At 32.6% G+C, this 27,036-nt stretch overlaps 4 protein-coding genes across 6 annotated transcripts; 1 reads left to right on the top strand and 3 right to left on the bottom strand.

Annotated features, from left to right (window-relative positions):
• Window positions 1-202: 202 nt before the first annotated feature.
• LOC143201400 (uncharacterized) lies at window positions 203-6,740 on the bottom strand. Of its 2 annotated transcripts, XM_076412417.1 has the most exons (17): window positions 6,362-6,740; window positions 5,460-5,720; window positions 5,192-5,404; window positions 4,875-5,136; window positions 4,636-4,758; window positions 4,347-4,460; window positions 4,144-4,251; window positions 3,718-4,072; window positions 3,550-3,636; window positions 3,364-3,429; window positions 3,011-3,227; window positions 2,482-2,952; window positions 1,694-2,329; window positions 1,418-1,634; window positions 1,170-1,356; window positions 793-1,088; window positions 203-734 (listed from the first exon to the last, which is right to left on the bottom strand). In XM_076412417.1, exons 1-17 carry the CDS (start codon window positions 6,554-6,556, stop codon window positions 586-588), a joined length of 3,957 nt encoding a protein of 1,318 aa, XP_076268532.1. In that variant the 5' UTR covers window positions 6,557-6,740; the 3' UTR covers window positions 203-585. The 2 variants fall into 2 exon arrangements, with proteins under 2 accessions (XP_076268532.1, XP_076268533.1); XM_076412418.1 differs by lacking the exon at window positions 3,550-3,636.
• A 5,382-nt stretch (window positions 6,741-12,122) lies between these two features.
• RpL29 (Ribosomal protein L29) lies at window positions 12,123-16,609 on the bottom strand. The gene is made up of 4 exons (XM_076412523.1): window positions 16,482-16,609; window positions 16,247-16,305; window positions 16,118-16,182; window positions 12,123-12,281 (listed from the first exon to the last, which is right to left on the bottom strand). Exons 2-4 carry the CDS (start codon window positions 16,281-16,283, stop codon window positions 12,162-12,164), a joined length of 222 nt encoding a protein of 73 aa, XP_076268638.1. The 5' UTR covers window positions 16,284-16,305; window positions 16,482-16,609; the 3' UTR covers window positions 12,123-12,161.
• Window positions 12,514-15,819, bottom strand: Rcd1 (Reduction in Cnn dots 1). Its single transcript, XM_076412439.1, has 2 exons — window positions 15,701-15,819; window positions 12,514-15,488 (listed from the first exon to the last, which is right to left on the bottom strand). Exons 1-2 carry the CDS (start codon window positions 15,704-15,706, stop codon window positions 12,723-12,725), a joined length of 2,772 nt encoding a protein of 923 aa, XP_076268554.1. The 5' UTR covers window positions 15,707-15,819; the 3' UTR covers window positions 12,514-12,722.
• A 94-nt stretch (window positions 16,610-16,703) lies between the features above and the next one.
• On the top strand, window positions 16,704-27,033 carry Atp9b (ATPase, class II, type 9B). 2 transcript variants are annotated; one of them, XM_076412424.1, is made up of 17 exons: window positions 16,704-17,113; window positions 17,834-18,092; window positions 18,142-18,291; window positions 18,341-18,595; window positions 18,652-18,754; window positions 18,811-19,018; window positions 19,073-19,295; window positions 19,506-19,683; window positions 19,743-19,990; window positions 20,049-20,225; window positions 20,289-20,422; window positions 24,059-24,174; window positions 24,227-24,435; window positions 24,493-24,852; window positions 25,988-26,126; window positions 26,177-26,380; window positions 26,497-27,033. In XM_076412424.1, exons 1-17 carry the CDS (start codon window positions 16,962-16,964, stop codon window positions 26,628-26,630), a joined length of 3,249 nt encoding a protein of 1,082 aa, XP_076268539.1. In that variant the 5' UTR covers window positions 16,704-16,961; the 3' UTR covers window positions 26,631-27,033. The 2 variants fall into 2 exon arrangements, with proteins under 2 accessions (XP_076268539.1, XP_076268540.1); XM_076412425.1 differs by lacking the exon at window positions 16,704-17,113 and adding an exon at window positions 17,506-17,725.
• Window positions 27,034-27,036: the final 3 nt, after the last annotated feature.

The raw sequence follows: 27,036 nt of genomic DNA, 5'->3' as shown, positions 1-27,036 counted from the left end.
TTTGTGTCTAATCCTTTGAATGACGTGATATAATCAATCAGTGATTTAGGTCTATTTGCCACATTTAAATCGATATTCCTGAGGGGAAAGCAGTTTTTATGATGTAACACGCCAAAGCAATCCTAGAGTAAATGTGGGATTTTTTTTTATTCCAGGACTGGGACCTCTTTATATTACGGTTATCTTAATTAAAAAAACTAAGTGAAAATAAAACTCTGTTTATATTTTTGAATTAATATATTTCAACAGCAAACAAAACCAATTATATATATACGTTTGTAAATCAGATGTCATTTAAGCTATTTTATTATTCCTAGATGAATCAGTAAATAATAGTCAAATTATGAGTATATACATATCACATCGTAAAATTGATAGTAATATCAAAAACAATTAATCTTTTTCTTAAATTTGGGTGCCACTTTGGTTAAGTCTCAGTTTACATTATATAGATCTTATTAGATACCATAACATACTGGTATCTCTAAAATCACAATTTCTAGAGATTCTTTCTCAAAAATATATAAAATATTAGAAATATTTATGGTAATTAGTAGTAAATTAAGTTCTGTATTTATGTAACATCTAAGCTACGATGGCACTTGATGGCGTTTGATTTAATCCACATGTACCATCTCCACGGTACACTCGATAATATCCTTGCTCGCCCCACGATGTTCCCCAAGAATTTTTTACTATCCAATACGGAAGTGTTTTGTTGAATAACTTGTACGCTAAAATAATTTTAAAAAATTTAAAAAACAGTTGATTTTGAAACAGCTTTCAACTTACTGTGTACTCCATAGCCCACGATTAGAACTCCATGATCTAAGTTATTCGGATTACATAATATTTTAATTGGATGCGATATTCCACCCATGTAGAATTGCATAGCATTAGCATTGATAGCAATTGAAATTGGACCATTCTGAACTAACCACTTGGCCATGTCGGTTTCATCTTGACTAATGTTGACAGCTCCTTTCAGATTTACCACGGTTTTGTTCGTATTAAGTCTGCAGGTTTCATCTTCACCTTCGTAAGGATAATCCGACTCAGTTTCCAATCCACCCATACTTTCGATGGCTCTAAAACAATTAGGATCCCCCAAAATATTAAATAAACTTGGAAAAATTATTGTATATCATTTGGTAAAATGTTGTAAATACCTGTAAGCATTATCCATTAGCCCGCCGTTACATCCTTGATCTGACTTATCGCAATCAACCAGTTCCTGTTCAGAAAACTCTAATAATTTACCATATTTAATAGCATATTGGCCCTCGACGTTACCAGTTACACTAAATGCCCAACAACTTCCACACATGCCCTGATCTTTGATTTCCGTTACAGCTTCTATAAAAACGCAAAGAAAACGAGGATTTAATTTGTCGATTAAGTTCTACGCGCAATTTACTTTTATTTCGCCAATCAAATTCCGAAGGGATCTTAACATCTGGTATATCGGCATTCATAAAAGGAAGCTCATTCTCACTCTGCAGATCTGGTCTGTAGCCATGGAGCTTCGAGAATTCTGCCTCCGTTAAGTCGGCAAACTTGGTGATGCCATATTCTGCAGTTCCCTCTTCCATTTTATTGAGAGAATGGATTTTTGCTAAATTTTGCTTGAATACCTAGACATTAATGATCTAATTAAGTACGCCAAAAAGATACCATGAGGCCAACAACAAACCTTTAAGCGGTACTGGTATTCTTCATAGTTGTTGTAATCCTTGGAATATTCTTTCACAAACCGAGTAAAAGCCAATTCGGCTTTTAAAGGAGTAACATTTCTATAGGTGTAAACGTGATCATCGTTAGAACAAGTAAGTTGCATATTTAGACTATCAAGTAGCCAAACTCTGTTTAGAACTTCTAAGTCACAGTTAATAAAATTCACGTTATCAGAACAAGTTTTCTCTTTTGGGCACTGTACAATATCAACGTTAATGTTCCAAAATGTTCCTGACAGAATCCTTTTTGATGCCGAATTAATTCTTTTGTTGGCGTATTTAGTATTTTTCGAAATTTTCGAAGATAAATACCGCATCATGATGTCCACATATTTTCTAACATCTGGGTGGTCAACAGGCATTTCTTTATCAACACCTAGAAGTGACGTCGACCTTTTCTTAAAGCTTTTTGCTTTTGTGTTAAATTTGTATACATCAGAATCGCATGTAACTGTATATTTTCTACTATCCAGCCATAATTGTTCCCAAACTACAACAACACACCTTTTAGGAGTTTGAGTTGTTTCAGACAATCCAATATCTGCAGTAATTACATATTTTGCTCCAGAAACTACCTGATGTGTGGCCGATACAATCTGAAAAATAACCCAATAATAATAAGCTTTCCTATATATGCGTTAAAAAATATATATACTTATACATACATACATACATATATATATATATATATATATATATATATATATATATATATATATATATATATATATATTTATTATATATTTACATTTACGACTTCATGCTTCTTATCACTATTTGTAGAATCTAGATGTTCCAGAGCAGCTTGTAGATAAGTTTGAACATTGGGGGAGTCTTTTGAAAATGGTCTGGGTGCTCCCACCATAGCTTCAGCTGTCCTTTTATATCTGCTGTAGTTTGTTCTATTCCGATCATTTTCGTCCTTCTTGATATTCTGACACTGAGATTTGACTACTTTAGGATTCGAATAATCTTCATCAACGTGAACCAAAACTTTGCAAATCTTTGTTAAATTGGTAAATAATTTCTCTCTGCAACTCTCATGATGGTCTCCTTCGAAACAGTGGGAAATACCTAGCCGTAGAATAATTTGATAATATAGACCGTCCAGTTTAAGTTTTTTTGCTCCCAGAATTTGAAGAATTACTCTTTTATGGTGGTCATCATCGATACTGTCTAGCGTAGCGGCGGCAAAAGATGCCAAGTCCCTCACGAGGCCCTGAAAAATTGAGAATGTTAGAATTTTAAAATTAATATTCACTGATTTAAAAAAAAACCTTTTCTTCGTGACTTATTTTTTCCATTTGTCCCGTGGATCTCTCATTTCGGACATAAACTTGGTCATTTTTATTGCTGCTGCTACTACTACTACTGCTGCTGCTAGAATCTTCATTATCTTTATTATTACACTTTTGGCATGTGTCGGCCGCTTTAGTATCATTTTCTTCACTACTGGAACTGCTATCGGAACTGTCTTCAGCGCCTCGTTTAGGTCTAGAGAACAGATTAACTCCATTAAAATTTAATATATATATATATATATATATATATATATATATATATATATATATATATATATATATATATATATATATATGCTACATTTCTAAAAACATAAATGCAAATTTACCTCCCGTTCTCCTCACTACTGGTACTGTTGCTGTTAGATTCACTCTCTACAATATCTCTCTTAGATCTAAACATATTGGAAATAAAATGTAACTATAGGTTATTAAAAGTATAATATATACATATATAATGTTGAGTTAATGAAAATAATTGTAGATTGAAAAGAGATTATTATTATGTTCTTTACCTCTTAATAACTTCATTACTGATGCTTGAATCTTTAGAGGTAGATTCATCACTGGAAGTATTTGAATCATTCAATTCTCTCTTCAATCTGGGAATACAAATAAATGGTTAGAATTTGATTAATTCAATGCGGTTAGAAGAAAATTGTCAATTTATAAAACTACAATACCTGTTATTATCGACCAAAATTTCTTCCGAACTTATTTCAGAACTTTCCTCTGAACTTTTAACGATATCACGACGTGTTCGCTGGGTTTCTTCGGTATTACTCGATTCAGATTTGGAAGTACTTCTCCTTAATCTTCTCTGGTGGGCCTCGTGCATTTCTATCCAATCGGGATTATGAATAATGTGACCGACATTCAACTCATGCTCTCGAGATAGTTCTTCGTTTTGATGATACTGTGTTGATTTCTCCGGTATATAGTGCATATGAATCAAATACAGAAATGGATTGGGTTGTGAATAGAGAGGCTGACTTTTAAACTCATCGAAGTCTCTTATAAATGGTGTTAGTGATTCAACTGAAATAAACTCGATATTGATATATTATTTATGTATAAATAAGATGAATGATGTGCAACACCATTATTACCTGGTAAACTTTGGGAACGTGTAAAATCGGGTCTCTTTGGAATATGTATATCTCTTGGCCATTGAGCGTAAATCTGGTCAGGTATATAAGGTAAATTTGGTAAAGAAGCTGAGAAAACGTAACGTAATTGCAATAATTTTAATGACAGATTGGGATTTATTTAAATTTATCATAAACAACGGACGGAATTAATATCTTCCTACCTGGCATACTTTGTGATCGTCTAATTTCAATATCTTGCCTTGGAATGATAACACGAGTTTCTGGTAAAATTTGTGACTGTATATCAGTGAAAAACTGATTGTTACCTTCGTCAGCTACATAAACAGAATTTAAGAAAGAAAATAAAAAATGATATGATTTATGTTAATTATGATTATATTATTTTAACGTCACGTTAAAATTATAAATATATAAACAAATTATTAATTTATTATTAAGATTCACTGTAACAAAGATAGTATAATTATTGATTAGTAATGTTCTTGTTACCCAATGAATTTTCTAAAGCCTTCACATCATTATCACGTGTAGGAGTAGGACTACTAGGATTTTCTGGTAAAATTTGCGACTGTAAGTCAGTTAACCATTGATCAGGATTAGTAACTGAGGCACCTAAAAGAAGGCTGCAATAATTTTTTTAATATTCAACATATTCAAATTAAATTTTTTTATTAACCCTGTAATGTAATATATTAAAAACATTATGCATGCTGTATAATGAGACTTGCCTGTATTTTTGGATATTTCGTTTTGCGTGTCATCTCCACTATTTGTAGATTTACTAGCAGTAGCAAATTCTTGAGAACGCGTACAATTATTGCCGATAATGTGCTTTTCTTTTTTTATCCAAGGATGCTCAATAAAAGTAATTTCACATGTGAAAGGATTTTCGTTTGTATTTGAAGGACAAGGGGCAGAAATATCTGCATCTTTCTGACATACTGTTGGAACCACTTCAATAAGTAAAATATATTTGACTCCATTAACAATCTATAATTAAAAATTAACCAATGTACATAAAGTCACTCATTATTTCAAATAATACCTGCTGTTGTAACCTTTTCACTTCAACAACAGCATACCTATGAGTTTGTTCGCTTTCAATATGCCTTAAAGCTGTTTCAAGCAATTCTGTCACGCCTTCAACATTTTTATTTAAATCATGAGGGCATCCTAGGCAAGATAACTCTGGCCTAGGTCTTGCTATGAAATCTGGTTCTATTTGTTCTGGAGATATGGCTTCATTACTTAATTCAATCTGAGATTAGTTCTAATTAATTGTTTTTATTATTTACTATGTTGTTATATCATACTTTGCCATTGTTGTTTGGTACATTTTCAGTTAACAGTGGCGAATTACTTGTAATTTCCACCGTGTTAACAGGTATGTTTGTGACTTCTTCATCATTCTTTGGACTGCATCTTACATCACTAAGAACTTGATAGGTTGGATTTTGTTCTGAATCGCGTCCAATCAACGCGTGGCAGATAAGCACTTTTTCATTACAAGGAACTTCTGGATATTTATTAATACAGTCCACATCAATTGCAACAGTTACCTCAAAAACGTCAGCCTAAACCAAATTAATAATTTAATATGCTATTATAATAGTTTCCTTTTAAATAATGGTGGTGGAAAAGGCCACTTAAAGAATATTTCAGTTATAATATGATGTCAAGTAAACTGTAACAGCCTACAACTTCCTTATTTTTAATATATGATTGTGAACTGATTTTTTTAAATAGGATTAAATTTTAGTTTCCTTAATTTAATTTTTAACTACATTAGCCTACATTATGCTACTTTTATAATTACGTTTTATGAATAGCATTGCAATGGCATCTTAAAAAGCACAATATTAGCTTTATAAAAAAAATGTTGGACGATATGTTTTAAAGATGCATTTTAACGATAGTGACTTCATCGATTCTATAAAATACCAACTGATATTCACTAATTTAAATAAACAACACAGGAAAAATATATTCAAATAAAGAGATAGTCCATCAATTATAAATAACAATATTATTAATATTTTGCAAGCTGTTCATAACCCCAAGATAGTAAAAGGTCAATATATTTCAAAAATAAATATTTTACAGATAAATATAACATTTTATTGGAGTTTATGGGCAGAACTATGACAGCAAACAATAAAAATTAAATCAAAATATCGCAAATGCACAAAAAAGATAATAAATTCGTCATTCTTACCCTGTTTTGAATATGAATTAGAGATCCTTTTTTGTAATCGTACACTTTATTAGGCTTAGCATTTAAATAATTTATAACTGAACTAATGTGAGAATCAAGAATTTCACTTTGACTGGCATTATTGATAAATACAACAGCCTTCACTACCGAAATACAAAGGAATAAAGAAACAAACAGCAACTTCGTTAAAAGCATCTTTGCTCTAACATAATACGACCGACCACTAACGTCGAATGCTTCTGAATCACGTTAGCGCAATATATAATTTGTTTAAATAAGAGGCTGCGTAGTTTGTTTATTTATAATTCTGACACGCTGGACACATCGACCGCAAAAAATCACTTTGTTGTGGCTTTGTTTTTCTTCTATTGGCAACAATGGCCAGGATCTGATGTGATTAATTCTTCTATGATTATTTCACACAACTACATATTTATATATAACTATATAAATATACATATAATTATATTATATATGACATAATGCTTATATTTTAATATAACAATTTTCCGAGTTTTCTTTGTTCGATTTTTTTGCCACTTTCTTATTTATTGTGAAATTGCAATACATATTTGTAATTATCCATAAACAGAAATAACATGTAGTGTTACACATTATCCTTTTAAAATATAATTTATTTTAGTTGATTTGGCTTTAACATAATACAACCGACTACTAAGGTCAAATGTTTCTGAACATAGGGTATATATTACTCTATGCTTCTGAATCATATTAGTGCAATATAGTTTTTTTAAGTAAGAGGCTGCGTAATTTGTTTATTTATAATTCTCATATGCTGGACACATAGACCGAAATGACTTTGTTGTGGTTTTATTTTTTTCCATTGAATTAGAACCTAGAACCGATTTTGTAAAACTGAGTTGGTGAAGATAATGGGCAATTAAATCACTGGATTCAACAGGATTGTTTTGTATTTATACTTTATAAACAACTCGGTTAGAGATCTTCATCCAGCTTGAATGGCTTTAATGCAATTTTATATCCCAAGGTAACTACTTTAACATTTATTTATGCAATCTTAATGCATACGCAGTCACCATATGGGCGCCGCCATCCAATTATTTATATGTCGAACATCCGGTCTTCCTGACCATCTATCTTGACTACGCAAGACTTTACTCCGACCTACTATTGGAACGTTGTCTCTGGCGAATCTGGTAGAAAGACCATCTATAATACAAACATACTCTTTACCACTTGCTCTTTTAAGTTGCCTTACCTTGATGATTTCTTTCTTCTTCGCCAAGTTTCATTTTATACCTTTTATGCGGTTTATTTTCAACTTCTGTGAAAACAATTTTGCACTTTGTGGATGAAATGCTTTTAATATCTACGGTGAGGTCCATTCTAACTGCTTAAGTCCATTTTAACATCTTCGATGGGCCTGTGTATAATATCTTATTCTGCTGTTGTTTTTTCTTGTAAGCCTTGTAATTTACGGCTTTGCTGAGACAACTCCCAAATAATTAATTCCATATTATCCTATATTATGTTTATTTGATACATTTTTGAATTTAATATTTAGAAATTTACATCCAACAATAAGAAGTTGAGAACTTTGAACCTATATATTCTCAAATTTATCTTCAATCTCCAGTTATATTTCTTGTTTCATTTTCACTTTCCAACCAAATATTACCTTTATTTCCTTATTTTATAACATTTTTAAACTTTATAGCCATTATAACTTTATATATTATCCTTTTCAATTTTTATCTAAATTGAAATTGAAAATGTTTCCTTTTATACTTATTATAATATTTTACTTTCCCTAACTATCAACTATGTATCCTTATTGATTTTCTGCAATCCTTTGTCGTATATACTTTTACTTTACTATATACGTATACACTACTTTATTTATTGCCTTTTAGCCAAATTGTATTTATTTACCTTTTACTAGCCAGATTTCAATCATAAATTACATATGACTATTGTTCTTCATCACTATTTCATGTATTAATTAACACTAATTAATAATTCTTAATTAGTTTTATTCTTGTATTTGCGTTTAAAAGTTAAATTATTTTCTGATTAGTTACTGCTTTTCAACATTAGTTTTGTAAGTTATTGTTACGTTGCCTACAATTCCATCATAAATTTTACTGTATACTATAATTTTTAAATATATAATTCCAAAATTTTAACATTTCCCTAGTATAAGCATTGATCTATGATTATATCCATATTTACATAAATGTTCATGAAAGTAGGTGATTTCGCAAACAGAAAATTTGTTAATTCCAGTTAAAATCATGCGTGAGTTATTTCAAAGATATAATTTTAAACTGATAATAATCTCAAGCCATATCTAAATAAAATATTCGTGCAATTACAACTGGCACATTCATTAGATTCAAGAAGGTTCTTCTGTTATCTTTTTATGTTAATTATATATACTATTCTGTTGTAAGAAATTACCAATATTAAAAGAAACTGGATCAGTTTACATCAGTTCAAATTTAAGTTATATTTTTTTTTTGTTTTGTTTAATCATCAATTATTTAACTAATTTAATTAATTTATAGATACTTTGACAATTGAAATGAGTGTATTTTATGCATTTAATTAATTTGTAAAAAAAATATAATCTATACGTTTACTGTATTTTTAATTGCAATAGTACTATCTTCAAAATTATTATCAAATTAGATTACCATTTTGGTTTAAATTTACTGAGCTAAATTACCGATTTTAAGGTTTTATTTATGTTTATTTATTCAAATATATACACACATTTATAGAGTCTGTTGTTTTTGCCATAACACTGAAGAATATTATTACTGCAGGATCCTATTGAGCAAAAATTTTGCAATATTACTCTTTATAACATTTATTCCCTCTGAGGGTTAAAAAGTTCTATTTTTTTTAATTGTTTATTTAAAAATTCTCAGAATGTATCATACTAATTAAAAATGTATTGATATTAACTAAAAAAATGCATGATGTTTACAGGAAATATTATCATTATAAAATTGCACTTCTATTATTTAAATTTAATTATTTGATTATTCTCCTTCGTCTATTCTTTTTAATTTAAATTTAGTTTTTCGGAAATATATGATATTTAACTTCAAATATATATTACGTACCAAACCATCAAAATTTAATTTATAATTTAACATTATTACTTAAATGTACTGAAACTCTCAAAAGTGATTGTAAAAGTGACTAATCAAGACTGTTCTATTATTTATGTACTTTATTGAACTATTTTTTTTAATTTTGAATACTATTTGATTGTTTGTTGAGTGTATATTTGATAAACTGTATTATTAGCTGATTAGAATTAAAATATTATGGTAAAATCCTATATAAATATTTAAATCTTGTATAAAACTACTAAGGTATATTCTCTGAAGCTTTAACATGGAATTTAAAATAATAGTCTTGGATGTTAAAGGCTGATTTAATTACAATGGTTACTTAACCCCTATCTACATTTTACATTGTTTACTATGGACATATTTGCTGTTTTCCATTGTTTACTGTGGATATATTTGCTGTCTTTCATTGTTTACTATGGATATATTTGCTGTTTTCCATGAGAAGCTCTTCGAAATATTCCTCCAACAGATCTGCTTATATATGAATATGAATTAGTTCCTCCTTCTTTTGTTCATTTAGACTACCTAGTCGTTACGGTAACAGCTGCCTGCTGTATTAGTGACCTGATTGCGGATACCCTTATGATGGCCTTATGATGCCTGCAGACCCCTATATGTTTGCTCTAACTGCTGTTGTCAGCCATGGTGGTGACCTGATTGCGGACAATCTACTTGCTCGTCTGCATGTATCGACTGTGATGAAGGACTAGCTTCCGATATTTTGGGAATGTCGTGGCTGCTACTGTCGTCCGTAGTGGAGGCCTGACAAGGCCAGCTGGTTGTCTCTTGCATTGGCGACTCTAGTAGTTGTTCATCTCGTTGGTGTACCTCACATTGGTATGCCCCTCCCAAAATCCTCTTGCTGTCTCTTCGTGCCTGGTATAGTGGTCTCTTGGATGGGTAGCTTGTCTGTGGTGGTGCCACAGGGTTCGTATATGTGACCCCCTTGGTTGGCTGCACATCTGCTACGGGTCCCCCCAGTTTAGTGGAACGCCCGTTGTCGCCACAAGTTTGACGGAAGACTCATAGTGGATGTTTCAGGTCGGATGAACGCTTGTTGTGGTTCTCCCAGGTTATTGTGGACCTTCTAGGTTGGTGGAACGTTCATTGCAAGCTTGACAGATAGGCGGCACGCGTGTTGCGACTCCTATGCTGACGAGATGCATGTTGTGCACTTCTTAGGATGATGGAACGCTTGTAACGAAGCCCCCCAAATTGGTGGGACTCTCGTATCGAACCCTAAGATTCGCACGGTTGTTGCGGACCCCTCCCGTAGGCGGCACGCTTTTTGCGGATCCCGAAGTCGGCTTAATGCTTGTTGTGGACCCTTTAAATAGGTGGTACGAGTGTTGTGTTTGGCGAGGCTCATGTTGTGGACCACCCAGGTTGATGGGACGCTTATTGTGGAACCCCAGGTTGGTGGGTCGTTTGTCGTGGCCTTCCATATTCTTGTTTACATACCTTTTACTGGGTCTAATTGTACTAGAATGCCAGCGGCACCCATCTTGTTGTACCTTGTATCATCTCTCATCGTACCGGCATAGTTGGCGCCCTTCTTATTGGCATACCCCCTTGCTATATTTCAATATGCAGGACTGCTAGGTGGTGTCAATCTTGTGGACATACCTGGTTTTCTCCCACACCAAAGTGAATTTGTATAGTACACCATGTCTGTGGCCTGCTAATTGAATTGCTGTATAATCACCACTTCGTTGCTGTTGTTTTGAACATGAATTAGAGATCCTCTTTTGTAGTCGTACACTTTATTGGGCTTAGCATTTAAATAATTTATAACTGAACTAATGTGAAAATCAAGAGTTTCACTTTGCCTGGCATTATTGGCAGGCAAAGTGAAACTGGCCTGGCCTGGCAAATACGTCAGCCTTCACTACTGAAATCCAAAGAAGTAAAGAAACAAACAGCAACTTCGTTAAAAACATCTTCGCTCTAGGATAATACGACCGACCACTAAGGTCGAATGCTTCTGAATCACATTAACGCAGTATAGTTTCTTGAAATAAAAGGCTACCTAGTTTATTTATAATTCCGACATGCTGGACAAATCGACCGTAAAAATGACTTTGTTGCGGCTTTATTTTTCTTACATTGGTAACAGTAATCATCTTATGTTGTTAATTCTTCTATGATTCATTTACAACACATACACAACTACATAATTATATACAATTTTAACTACATATAATCATATTACAAATTGCTTTAATATAAAAAATTTCCAAGTTATCTTTGTTTAATTTTTTCAATCTTTTTTATTTATTGTGAGATTGCAATGCATGTTTGTAATTATTTATGATCAGAAATAAGTTATAGTTGTAGTACTGTTACTTTGAAGAATATTAATGATGTATTATTTTATTTACATTACTTTTGTTCTTTTCTTCTATTAATTGCTTCTGAAAATACATTGACAATAAATATTAGCCTAGCAGCAGTACTAATACATATCCATACTAAAACAACCAGGTATATGCAAACAATGCATTTTCTAATTAATTGATCCCTGGACAGAACTAATTGCTTTAAAAATACCTCGTTATCACTTCAAAATGTTCAAGAAATTTTATGTTGATAAAAATAGGAGGGAAAGAAAAGGTTAAATAACAAATATCACGTATTTCACTTATAATTTATTTTAAAACTAAACGAGTCATTTATTTCTTGGCTTTCGCGGCTCGTTCCGCTTGTCGTTGGGCAGCAACGGCCAGTTGCCTTTTTGTACTCAAGTTGTGCCTTTTTGAGAAACGTTGATTTTTCAAAAACTTAGCATCCATCTGGAAAATAAAAAAAAATTAAAGGATTAAATAAAATAAATAAAAACTACTTAATGAATTATAACTATAGTAGTTACCGTTGATTTCTTTCTTAGAATATGATTTCAAAAACAGGTTTATTCGATTAGGTTTCCAATAAATTAAATATTTCAAGAATAAAATATAATATTTTCATATAGGATTACGTTCGAATATTTTTTATGAAAACGGTTGACCGAAATAAAACTTCAAATAATAGTAATACTGTATTTATTAAATATTACTTATTGTTACAAATGTGGTATTCAACAATAACATAACATATCAAAAATAAACCTAAGATCTAACCCAATATTCCACTTTTGTTAGCTATTAGAGATTTATTTTAGCATTTAAGAGTGGATGATAGTACGTACATGTCTAAATAGAAATGAAGCAAAATAATCACATCAAAGTTAGCTGTTATAGTTTTAGGTTTTTCGGCGGTATGTAATCTGGATCGTCATCATCTAATTGGGCGTTCTCTCCTGTACCGAACCGTTCTGTCGTCTTAACGGCGATGTTTTCCAATGTCATCCTAGATTCCTCGTTGCCGGTCAATTCACCCTCTATTTCGCCGCAATCCAACGTGAAACTGGTCATCGGTTCCTCTCGATTCGCCGCCTGTCGATCGGTCATCACTATTCCCGGCTTCTTAGATAAGATTATCTTCGTATATTTCGCCGGGGGTTTGGCTGGAACGGTTATTGAACCGGGTCGTTTTATACCGGTCGTCGTTGGTTTGGTGACAATTACATATTTACTGGTCGAAATAGGCGATATCAACTTGGACACTTGATGAACGGTAGAATCGTTCGTGGACAGATCGGTGGGCACGTTAGTATCCAGTATTTGATTATCATCGGCGAATATAATAGGCAAGTCCATTATGTCTTGAGTCGATAGATTAGTGGGAGGTGGTAAAGAGGCTTTCGCCGTTTGCGGAATCGACACGTAGGTCTCTCTTTTGATCGTTCTCGGAGGTATGGAGCTCTGTAACCTCTTCGACAACAGGTATTTGCTCTTCAATGGTACCTTACCCTGCGGTACCGTAATCATCATGCCACTGGAAGTTTTCATCGTGAGAGATCTGGAAGTACCGACGCTCTTGATCTTCCCATCCGGAAGCAATACTAAGTTCCCGCCCCCGCTTCTTTGTCCGGGTAGACTCAGCTTCGATAAATCGATGGGACACCCTCCGGGGCTCGAAATCAGCTTGGCCGTGGCCTGGTTGGAGAGTTGCACGTTTTCTAAAACTTTAATTGTCGAAGACGTCGTCGTCGTCGCCTGCATCGGGGATACGGTTTTGACATTACCCTGGAGTATATTCGTGAACTGGTTGTTCGAAATCAAATTCCGGCCTATGTTGAAGGTCATCCGGGTGCCGTCTCCCTGCTTCAGGCCGGACTTCAATCCCGTCGACTTCTCTAGCACCTCGTTCGCGATAGGTTTTAAAGTTTTGATCTTCTTGGTCGTCAGTTGCGTACTCTCCTCCAATTTGTGCGGCGAGGTGTTCGATAAAGTTGCATCATCGACGCCAGCTGTTGCGGATGCCGAAACCGTAGAAGTGGTGGTATAATTGTCCTGAGTGATCCACTTTGTGTCGAGCCTCGATTTCAGCTTTCCAGAAGGCCTTCCGACCGGTCTCGTAAGTTTGGGCGTGGGAGAGGGTGGCTCACTATCGATAGAACTAGTTGTGGAATTGAATCTCTTCCGTTCGTTCTTTCCTTTTTTCCCCATCGAATCCGGTGCAACATTGGTAGGAGACTGTCGGATTTGTGGGGGAAAGGGCGACAAAATCAAACTACTTACAAATTCTCCTATTTCATCAGTGATGCACCTATCAACAATACTCTGTGTGATTCCTTCCTCTCGTTTCTTCTTTTTGCTTATGATTAAGTTATTATCTGCAGATCCGACCACAATGAAACCAGTCTCCACTCTCATGCGTTCCCTTAAATCTTCCATATCTTCTTGTAGCGACGTGGTCGAATTTTGCCCAATAACAAATAACACTGGACATTGCAACTCTAATAAGCTATCGTCGGGTTCGCCTCTCCGACCCTCCACGGTCAATAAAGAAAATCCCAAACTTACAACACAATAAACATTTTCAACTTGAGCTACCTGCAGAGCCAGAGATGCAGCTGCCCCGATTCCAACCAAGATAATTTGTCTGTTTGCACTGTTCTCTCGCACCTCTTGAATCCTACCTCTAGTCAGTGCAAACATTTGGTCCACACAGTTGGTCATTGTCATTCTATGACTACCAGAACCAAAATTGGTAGGAACAGTGACTACCTGCCCCAAGTGAGTTAATAAACTTATCCACCTTTTATATCGTTTAGACACTTGTGAAGAGCAAGGTATTAATATCAAAATTGGATTCCCAGGCAACTTCTTTGGCTTATCTTGAATAAGACTACTTGCTACTGGATCCCAAGGTTTTTTCAAAAGTGGAAGTAAACTTTCATTACTTAATGAACCAATCCTTCCTGTATTAGATTGCCCAGCAAGCAATACTTCTAGAAATTTAGGTACTTTTGCTCCTAATGTCTGTAATATATCTATATATGAAGATAAATTTGGCTGATCTAAATTATCTAACAATATTTGATGTAACCATTGCAGTAATTTTGAGTCATAAGAAACTGTTGAAAATAGACGTCTAGTTCTTTCCACAGCTTTATCAATTATAGCCCTGCGTAATATAGGTTCATTATTGGCTCCCGCTTGTGCCATTTTTGATAAATAAAAGTTATTTAATATATTCACAAACCCATTAAATAATCTATATTGTGAGGTAGACCAGTTAACTTTACATATTTTTTCTTCCCAATTTTCATCACTAGGTTTCTTTATTAATGATGACTGTTTATCACATTCTTCCATTAAATGTCTTGCTTTATTTAAATCGTATGTGGGAGCTGTAGGCTCAGTTACGCTTTCTATATCAATTTTATCATCGTCTTTGGAATGCATGACATTGGAAAATAACAAGCGGGAGCTGGAATTTTTTGACATAAACAAAGTTTTTGTTGGTTTAAGAAAAGCAGAATCTGATTTCCAATTCCATGGTCGTGCGTAACAATGATCAGTTGACACCAGCCAGGTCTCCCTTTCAAAAGGATTTGTCATTTGGATAGGATATGTATATTTAGCTGGTTCACTTTCAGCACATTGTTTAGGCTGCAACAATATATATTACTACAATTCTATTCCTTTTATTCAACAATCTTAATTACAATAAATATCTAATTACAATAACAAGGGAACTTTTAGTAATGTAATCGCAATTTACAAACAATCTGTAAATTACACGCCGTGCCCTCAATATTCCTAAATATAAAGATTCCCTTGCACTTTTTCCATATATTAACTATACAGAAATAAATACACACCTGCATTTTAATCCTCCATAAATATACTTAATACTGAAGAAGTAAACCCTCGCTTAAAGAAAATAGCCCACGCAAATACGTGAAAGCTACAGCTAAAATGACTTTAATGACAATTATTGCTGTCATTCCAGAGTGGCCAATATAAAAATACTCAATAATATTCCGAATTATTTTATGTAAAATTATGTATACAATATAATACCGCAAGTAATAATAAATTCACTGTTATTCCATATTAAAATCGCGTTGTTAAATTAGTCTATTATATCAAGGTCACTTTTTCTATTCAGACACGATAAACGTGTTTTACGTTATTAACAATTTATCTAATTTATGTTATTGTAACATGTTCATGATAATTAAAAACTGCCTTTATGAACGCAACAGACAACCACCAAGAAAAAAAAAACAACTTACCCCAAGAGTTGATTCGTGGCGAAATCTTTTAGGTTTTTTAATACCATTACGGTGTGCCTTGCGATCTAAAATAAATAAAGTAGATTAAAGTAAACATGCTAAACATTAATGATAAATGTGTTAACTTACTTTGATTGTGATTAGTATGATTCTTTGACTTAGCCATTGCTTCGTTAAAACTGGTGCTTCTGTAAACACAAACAGAGGTTAGAGACACTTTAGTTTAACTAAATTCTTTAAGAAACAATGACTGCCTATATTATACTGTACGAACTGATTATATAGTAATAAAGATTTTGAAATTAAAATAACTGCATTTTATGCAAAGATGACTAAAATATTAAGAGATTTAAAATATACGAACCTATACGCGCTAGTAACTATTTGAAAAGAATTTCATGGGGTTTTCAATATAACGAGAAATCTTTAAATGTCACTATTATGTTGGTGATACTGGGATTGATGAAGTTTAAGAAATATCATACTCTTTATGTTCTGTTTCGCTTGGTTTACTTACATTATATTGGGAAAATTATCCATCGTTAGTTAAATATATATTTGGATCCTGTTGTTTCTTTCTATATTTGAGAAAAAGAGAGATAAAGAAATGGATGAAAATTTCCTAATCTATTTCCCAAGATTTTTATCGTTGACGTTTCTTAGGAATTCCTTGAGAAAATTCTATGTAAATAGTATATATAAAAATACAAATAATATTGTTTATAAAGTGATTAATGCATACAAATATGTAATTTGACTATTTCCGGAAGGTTATATCAGTGGTATTAAATATTAGAGTGGGTGCAATAAAGAAATATGAAAAGGTAAATGCTATGGATCGGGAATGGAATATCCCATGCAAGACTTTGATGCAGAGGACGAAACAGATTTTTTACTAGGTCATTCGAGTCATGGAAATTTTGACATGGATGTCCATACTGCGAAAAACAATAGGAATCCTGTAAGGAAAAGGAATTTGGGTAGAGCGATTTGCAAGTAAGTTACGAGGAAATTGGAGTTTTAATTCAGTATGCATTAATTTTTTTATTTTTAGAGAATTTTCTAACTTATTTTTATACAGTTATATTCCATACCCATTTATACAAATATATTAATTTTACTTTTATTTAATCCCACTGTATAATAAGTTAGAGGAATCTTTTTATTTTACATATAATATATATATATATATATATATATATATATATATATATATAATATATATATATATATATATATATATATATATATATATATATTCATATAACATATATACATATATTCAATATATTATATTGTCTCGTATTTATAAACTTTGATATCACAATGATAATGACATCATAAGCAAATGTTGCCAATTGTATAAAGAACTACAAACAGGCATTTTGAACACATGATTCTGTCAGTTGACATTCCTAAATCTTTGTTATTCTGGTGTTACTTGTTTTCTCCTGCTTTTATATTATTGTGCTTGAAAATGTAAAAACGCTTGTTTGAGCATATCGATAATTCTTATTTCAAGATGGATATAGAATCTCAAAGCACTACAAAAATTTCAAAGGAGGATATACCTTTGATTTCAAAGGCGCAAAAACATTCGTCATTCGGGTAACAATAACTACTTCAAATCCGTTTGATAAATTAGTATTTATTTATTTTCATAATATAGTTATCAATCGGAATTAAATTCTACAGTTATATTTTGGATGATTTTAGTTGTTGGTGTTCTATATTTAGAAGATGTTGCAAGCCAAAAGAATTAAGGTCCAGGACTATAAACCTGGGGAAACTGAACTTAGGGCAATTTCCAGCAAATGCCATACGAAATCAAAAGTACAATATAATCACATTTTTACCAATGGTTCTCTTTCAACAGTTCAAGTTTTTCTTAAACTTATATTTCCTTATAATGGCAACCAGTCAATTTGTCCCAGATATTAGAATTGGATATCTCTACACTTATTGGGGCCCATTGGTAAACTATCTTTAATATATATATTTTTTAATTAATAACATTATTTTAGTGTTTTGTTCTATTGGTTACAATATGTCGTGAAGCTATTGATGATCTAAGGCGACATAAAAGAGACCAGGAAGTTAATAACCAGAAATGTAAAAGATTACTAAATGATAAAAATAAGCCATTCGAAATAGTTGCAGCCCATAAGTTAAAAGTATGTCTACTAATATATATTAATTTAGTGCCACAAATAATTTTTCTAGGTAGGGGACTTGATAATAGTTGACAAAGATGAACGAGTTCCAGCTGACTTAATATTGCTTAGAACATCTGAGAGTAGTGGTACAGTTTTTGTAAGAACAGATCAGTTGGATGGTGAAACTGATTGGAAGTTGAGATTGGCTGTGCCTGCAACACAAAAATTAGGAAGTGACCATCAACTTTTTGAAATAAATGCAAGCATATATGCAGAAAAACCCCAAAAAGATATTCATTCTTTTATTGGGACTTTTTCACGGGTTAGACTGTTAATTTCTTTTTTGAAAATAAATATGCATATTACTTTCTTATTTAGATGGATTCAGTTAATAGTGATGAAAGTTTGGATTTAGAAAATACTTTGTGGACTAACTGTGTTATTGCTTCTGGTCAAGCTACCGGTGTAGTTATATATACAGGTATAAAATGTAAAAGATAATGTTAGAATAGTTTAAGTAAAGTGGATTATTTTTAGGGCCAGAAACAAGATCAGTTATGAACAACTCCCAACCAAGATCAAAAGTGGGATTACTAGATATTGAAGTGAACACTATAACAAAATTGTTATTCTTTGCTGTCATTGGCCTTGCTCTTTTGATGATTGTATTGAAAGGTTTTAGTGGCCCTTGGTACAGATATTTGTTTCGCTTTATTTTATTATTTTCTTATATAATTCCTATCAGGTATAAGTTATTTAGATAAACAATATAATTAGTAATTAACATGTTTAATTGCAGCTTGAGAGTTAATTTGGATATGGGCAAATCTTTTTATTCTTGGTCAATAGGAAAAGATCCAGCAATGGTAGGCACAGCGGTCAGGTGTACCACAATTCCTGAAGAACTAGGAAGGATATCATATTTACTTTCTGATAAAACTGGCACTTTAACTCAAAATTCTATGGTTTTAAAAAGGCTCCATTTAGGTTCTGGTTGTTATGCTGGGGATAGTTTTGAAGAGGTAAATAAATAGTGGCCTTCATTGTTTTATTTCTTAACTAGCTGGCAGCATTCCAAACTCTACAGGTTGTATGTCTTACTGTTTCCTTTCTCTCTTAATGACATTAAACATTTTTATTTATTCAGGTTTTTTCTGAATTTTTGTATATATATTTGTAAAGACATTTTATCAATTCATCCTTGATACATTAGGACACAACATTTATTTTAGGTCAGTTATTCTCTAAGGACAGCATTCTCTAGTTGTGGAGAAAATGGTTCAGAAGGTTCTGGTGCACCTACACATTTTAGGAGGTCTGAGACAACCAGGATTAAAGATGCTACACAAGCACTTGCACTGTGCCATAATGTCACACCTGTGTATGAAACAAATGATAAAAACGATTCTGGTAATTATATTATATTTATTGACATACTTTAATGTAATTATATTGTTTTCTCATTACAGGATCAATTGCATCTGAAACAGAGGCAGATCAACATATACAAGCATCTACAATGGAGGTAACTTATCAAGCCTCCAGTCCTGATGAAGTTGCATTGGTGCATTGGACACAGGAAGTAGGCCTAACATTATTCCATAGAGATCTAAATTCGATGCAGTTAAAAGCTCCTGATGGTCAACTCCTAAATTACAATATACTTAAAATATTTCCTTTTACTAGTGAAACTAAGAGAATGGGGATTATTGTTAAGGTAGCTGTTTTAGTGCATTTCATAATTAAATATTCTAATAATGTATTCTTTTTTTAAGGATATGAAGACTGGAGAAATCACATTTTACTTGAAGGGTGCTGATGTGGTAATGTCAGGAATAGTCCAGTATACGGACTGGTTAGAGGAGGAAGTCGGAAATATGGCCAGAGACGGTTTAAGGACTTTAGTTGTTGCGAAAAAAACATTAACAGAAGAGCAGTATTTTGATTTCGAGGTCTGTAAAAATATTTTAAATTCATTCTGTATTTTGGTCTCAACAATTGCTATATTTAAACAGGCTAGATATGAAGCCGCTCGATTGTCAACTGTTGATCGAGTTACAAAAGTGGCACACGTCGTAGAGTCTTTGGAAAGGGAAATGGAACTTTTATGTATAACGGGTGTGGAAGATAAATTGCAAGATAACGTGCGGTAAGTATTATCGTGACTAATTTGTTTTTTTTAGATAAAATTATTTTTTATTGGATAAAATAATATTAATGAATAATTTTAATGTTTGATATAAATATTGAAATTGCAAAATGTATTCATTCATTGCATAAATCTCTAATTAAAGCCGAATTTACTTATAACCTAGACTAATATTACTAATACCCTAGACTGTAAAATGTCATAAAATTTGCATGTACAGTTTTGTTGGTAAATACTATCCTTCTAATATTATTTCTACATTGTAACCATCACATTTAAATAAAAATCAGAAGTAATTAGACATTTTTTATCAGTTTTAATGACAAAATTTAAAAAAATTAACAGAAAAATTGAACCGACTTCAAAAAATAAATAAGGAACTCACTAAAATTTAAAAAATAATCAACCTTAGATTTTTAACACAAAAAAAACGTTTTAAAATAAAATATGTTCATAATAATCCTAATAACTAAATAAAAATAAACAAAAACTTATTTAACCCATTTACTACGCGTATTTTATATTCTACTAATACTCACAATTTAGCTTAAAACCTACCTAAACTTATTTATGTATTTACAATTTTATTTCAACCACTACCAACTGGTCAGTTTGAAGTCGGTGCCGAGCAATAAATTGGTTTTGTTTTGTTCCTAATTTAATTTTGAGTATATGTCACATTTTATTATAATTTTTGTATTGTTTGGGCTCGGCACTGACTTGTGATCGAGATGGTAGTAGTCAAAATAATACTGTAAATAGATAAATAGGTTTAGGTAGGTATTTAGCTATATTGTGAGTATATAGTAGAATATAAAATACGTGTGGTAGATAGGTTAAATAAGTTTTATATTTAGTTATTGCAAGGAATATTATGTACATTGTTAGAATCGACTTGGTGAAGGTGTTTGGGCAATTAAAACACTGGATTCAACTGAGTCACTCTCTATTTATTTCGACAAACATCCCGGTCAAAGCCCCAACACAAAATGAATCAAGATGGCGGATCTTCATCCTGTCCGGATGGCATTAGTACGAGCATGCGCCGTAGCGCTCATTACAATTTACAGGAAACTACTTTAATATCGACTATGCAACCATATTTACAGGAGAACGTTGCATGTAGGCGCATCCACCCAATTATTTATATATCCAACATTTTATTTTAAAAGGTTTTTTTGTCTTAAAGTTTGATTATTTTTTAATTTTTACTGAGTTTCTTATTTATTTTTTGAAGTTGGTTCAATTTTTTGTTAAAAATATTTTATTTTTCTCTAGATATTTACTCAATAAATTATGTAATTATTTTATTAAGTATTACAATGGATAGCCCAAGTAAAGGTGCAGCCTGTATGAGGAAAAAAATACAAATAAAGAAACAATGATTGAAAATAAGGAACGTTTCAGGCCACGGGGTCCGCTATCTAGTCTAGGGGATTTGACACATTTTCCAACCAAACTGCCAAACAACAAACAAAAAAGTTGCTGGCCTCGTTGGGAATCGAACCCGCGATCTCCGCGTGTGAGCTTAACGTTCTAACTGCCATATCATAGAAACAGTTGCCTGTGGTGTTTCTACGACCTATCATGATATGATGAGTTCTTAAAAATCAAACTTGATTTTTCGTCACATCAATTCAGCAATAACATTATACACAATTATACAATATCTGATTATTTTAGATAAAAAAATGTGTAAAAACTTTGTAAGTGCCTTTGAAATTTGTTTATGAATTTAAATTTGGTTTTCCCTCGATTTTCCCTTTTTGCCCCATCAGATCCTGAATGGTTCCAATGGGACTACAGAGGATGTGCACTCTTTCGAATAAAAAAAGAATTTTGAAAATCGGTCCATAATTGATGGAGAAACATAGAACCTCCTCCTTTTTTATAAGTCGGTTAAAAAATATAAAACTTTTATATTGTCAATAATAATATTTTTTACCTTAAGAGGCCCATAGACTCTCAATATTATTGTGTAATATTTGGGTTTGTGCTATACAAGTGACTGTGTGTAGACGAGATTGAAAGGCGCAATATATTGTGTGATTTTCAAAATTTTGAAAATAGTGCACAAACGGGGAAATATTGTACTGTCTGTTGTCAAAATTGCGCAGTATCGCATCAGTTGATCTCAAACAGTAGTCGTTTCAACAATATTGCCTCCATACAGTACAATTTTTTGCACGAACCAAAATATTGTGCAACTCGTTCGCGTCTATGGGTCGCTTTATGTACTAAGTTTAAATTACTTTTTAATTTATTAATTTATTAGTTTAAATTATCACAATTGTTTTTATTTAGGAATCAACAAAGCTTAAACTATGAATTAAACAGTAATTAAATATAGTAATAACTAATTTTAATTGAGATCACTGGGTCCAGATTATTTCAGCCTTGGCAATAAAAATTAACAGGAACCATACATATTAGAGTGTGACATTTTGTACATGTGTATTTTGTTTTTGTGCCGTTCTTTTTTAGGACATTTTGAGCACCTCTGCATCATATTAGGCCTTTTTGTAGGAGATTCTTTTATATTTTCAGAATAATCTTCAAATTATTTACTGATACTGTTGTGCAAGTCTTTTGGAACCTTTTGATTTTGTCTTCCTGTATACAAATGGTTTTTTACTAAAGAAAGACCCAATTCGCGAATAAACTTTCCACTCAAATTTGTTTTATTTTTCTCTATTTCATTATAAATCATATTTGTAATTATACTATTTATTCCTGCATGATTGAGTAATGCAAAAAATATTGTTAATGACCAGCGTTTGGAATTTCTTGAGACATCGTAAGTTCTGCTTAACTTGTCAACTACATCAACACCACTTTTGTTCTGATTATAAAATGTTATCACAGCTGGTTTTTGTTTATTTCCGGTTGCAGAATAATTTTCTTTGTCATGAAACAATTTCGCCAATCATATCATCCAAAATAAATAAACTAAAACGTTCAAGAGGTGTCTTGTCTTTAGCAACCGTTTTAATACCAGGCAAATGTGTAATAATATTTTCAGCTCTGCTACAAATATTGCTTCTGTATGGGTCTTTTTGCCATCTTGTTGCTCTATCTTTATCTATATAATATGAAGCGTTTGTTTGGCGCAAGTTCCGAAAGCGGTATGTCATCCCTGTCCGATGGCGAAACAAGGCAATTCAGCATCGAATTCGCTGTCTATATTACTTTGGATGCTCAAGTTATCAGACTCATTGACATATTCCTGGTCAAAATTCACTTTTTCTAACTCCGTATCTTCTTCGCCTAAAAGTGCCCTATATATCTCTGATTCCATCAGTTGCCCCATAGTCTATATTTAATAATAATAGATATATAAACTATATATACTATATATAAACAAATGAAAACAAACCAAAAAACTTAAATTATGAGATATACCTCTTTAACTTTAACTACGAGGTGAATGGTGTGATGCCCACGCGTGCTTGAAATACACTTACTTAACTTGCTTGGCGGTAACGTAATTGTGCAAATCGGAGCAGCAACGTCGCATCTCAGTTGCAAATTTTTAAGGACTGGGATGTGTCATATCCCACATGGTACACCGAAGGTTAAATCTTTTCTTTATATTTCAAACATATTCTGTTTATAAAATTTTTTTCTGTTTATTAGGACCACTTTAGAAGTATTGAGAAACGCCGGTATCAAGATTTGGATGCTTACGGGAGACAAATTAGAGACCGCTACATGTATCGCAAAAAGTTCGCGTCTAGTATCTAGAGCTCAAGGTAAAATAGTCATTAATAGTTGTTGGTCTATCTAAGATCCGCCGTTTTGTAGGACTGCACGTTTTTAAGAGAGTAGCAACTCGCACCGACGCCCACTTAGAATTAAACACGTATAGAAAAAAGCAGGACTGCGCCTTGGTAATTAGCGGTGAAAGTTTAGAAGTATGCCTATCTTATTATCAGGATGAATTTATGGAGTTAGCTACAGCGGCCCCTGCCGTTGTTTGCTGTAGGTGTTCACCTACGCAAAAAGCCCAAGTGGTATGTTGGAAGATGTTAATGTAACTAGTGCTATATACATATTCATAATCGAATTAGGTTCAGCTGATTCAACAACACACCGGAAAAAGAACCGCCGCTGTCGGAGACGGCGGCAACGACGTCAGTATGATTCAGCAGGCCGATGCCGGAATTGGTATCGAAGGACGAGAAGGCAAACAAGCCAGTTTAGCTGGCGATTTCAGCATCCCGCAATTTTCGCATTTGGCGAGATTATTGTTGGTACACGGTCGTCGGTCTTACAAGCGATCGGCTTCGTTATCCCAATTTGTAATTCATAGAGGCTTGATTATATCCACGATGCAGGCTGTTTTTAGTAGTGTGTTTTATCTCAGCTCTGTGGCTTTATATCAAGGGTTTTTGATGGTCGGCTACGCAACACTTTACACAATGTTTCCGGTAAGTTATTTACCAATTTACTTTTATATACCAGATGTACCTCTTTGAAAATGTTAAGTTTCGTTCTTGAAAACGTGCATTTACGGCACGCATTATTTTTTTATTTAACCAAATAGAAACTTACGGTGAACATGCTCTAACCTTAAAAATACGTGAGGCGTAGTTTCGAAAATTCAAGAATAGTGATTTCGATGTGCAAGACAAATATCGTTCTGCTAGACCGAAAAAGTTTGAAGATGCGTAACTGCAAGAGTTATTAGATGAAGACCCAACACAAACTCAAAAACAATTGGCAGAAACGTTAAATGTGGCCCAAGAAACGTGTCACATCAATTGGATGACAGGCAAATGGAAAATCGAAAAAACTTCTGTGAAATGCCGATTCAAAGGTACAATTGAAAGTCATTTGGAACATTATCGTACTGGTCGTACTTTCCAGACTTTGCCATGCCCCATTATCAACTTTTCGCATTAATGAGACACGCCTTTGCAGAGCAGTACTTTTCGAAGTTAGAAAATGGCTCGATGAATGGTTACTCAAAGGACAAACAGTTATTTGGGATAGCATCTATAAATTGCCTGAAAGATGGGCAAGATGTATAGAATGAAGTGGCCAATACTTTAAATACATACATTTTTCCATTTTCTTGAAAATGATGTAGTTTTTTTCCGAAAAAAAAGATAATGACTTTCTAGTACACCTGGTATTTTAACATATTATCTGTTATAAAACGGTTCGGTCTTGTTTTGTAGTACAGCAGAACTTATCTTATGGGATATGTTTTTGCACGCAAGTGTACGAGGTTATGGGTTAAGGGATTCGAAAGAAGAGATCGACACAAACACGCAAGATCACAAAACCATTGAACCAATTTGAGAATCTTTATGTCATAAAACTCCATCAGCTCTAGGTGCTTTTAAAGCCACGTAGTGGCTTATTTCGTACCTCGATATCATCTTCGACATTCTCTCATGACTCGTGACATTTTCTAGCTTCCTACTGTTTTTTTTACTTTTGAATTTTATTAATTAGTTTTTTTCTGGAGCATTCTGTATTATATATTTTTTATTGCCTTGCTTTATTTTAGAGCCAATTTGCTTTGACCATATTACAGAATATAAATATCGCTTACAGGTTTTCAGTTTAGTTCTCGATCAAGATGTCAGCCCAGAAATCGCTTTGACATACCCAGAATTATATAAAGAACTCGCTAAAGGCAGAAGTCTATCATACAAAACCTTCTTTATCTGGGTATTAGTGTCTATATATCAAGGTAAATAAACAATTTTATTGTAATTATATGATATTAAATGTTGTTTACAGGTGGTGTTATAATGTATGGCGCCTTATTACTTTTCGAAGACGAATTTATTCACATTGTTGCAATTAGTTTTACATCACTAATATTGACTGAGCTTATTATGGTGGCTTTAAATATCAGAACATGGCATTGCCTTATGGTTCTGGCTGAATTTTTTTCATTGGCACTCTATGGTTTGTCCCTTATTGTGCTTCATGATTATTTTGGTAAGTAATTTTATATTATATTTCCTTCCATTGAAGCTTAGTAAAAATCTCTATAAAAAGTGATACATCTAATATATAGAAACAAAATGATTATAGCTTTCTGTATGTTTTTGCAGATGCAGAATTCATCAGAACACCAGACTTTTTATGGAAAGTAACCGTGATAACATTAATATCATGCTTGCCACTTTATATTTTGAAATTCCTAAGGAAAAAGTTTTCTCCCCCCAGTTATACTAAGTTATCGTAATTTTTTGAAAATGTGATATTTGCGACTCAAATTTTCATAATGACAAAAGGGTCAGATATTTTTCGATTAATTAATAATCTTTAAATTAAGTGTTAATAATCAATTAACATCGTGATAATCCGGATAAAACGATTAATATATATTTTAATCCAAGTCTGTTTCTTTATTTTTTTATGATTATGTATTGGCTGTATTATGTTTTTATATGTATCTTTATTTTAATTACATGGCAAAGTAACAAAATAGTCAGAGAAAAGTAATGCATTTTTATTTATTCATATAAGTAGTGTTTATATAATATGTAGACGTTAGTATATTTTAATAACTACACTTCCATCTGTTGTTGATTATACAGTTTATTAATTTATTAGAGAAAGCATGTAATATAAAAACTATTAAAATATAT

The sequence above is a fragment of the Rhynchophorus ferrugineus genome, unplaced genomic scaffold, assembly GCF_030347505.1.
Source record: "Rhynchophorus ferrugineus isolate W39M unplaced genomic scaffold, kcgeb_rfMv2 rfM8, whole genome shotgun sequence".
Taxonomy (NCBI): Eukaryota; Metazoa; Arthropoda; class Insecta; order Coleoptera; family Curculionidae; genus Rhynchophorus; species Rhynchophorus ferrugineus.
Note: the sequence above shows the minus strand (reverse complement) of the source record. Positions and strands in the feature narration are given on the sequence as shown.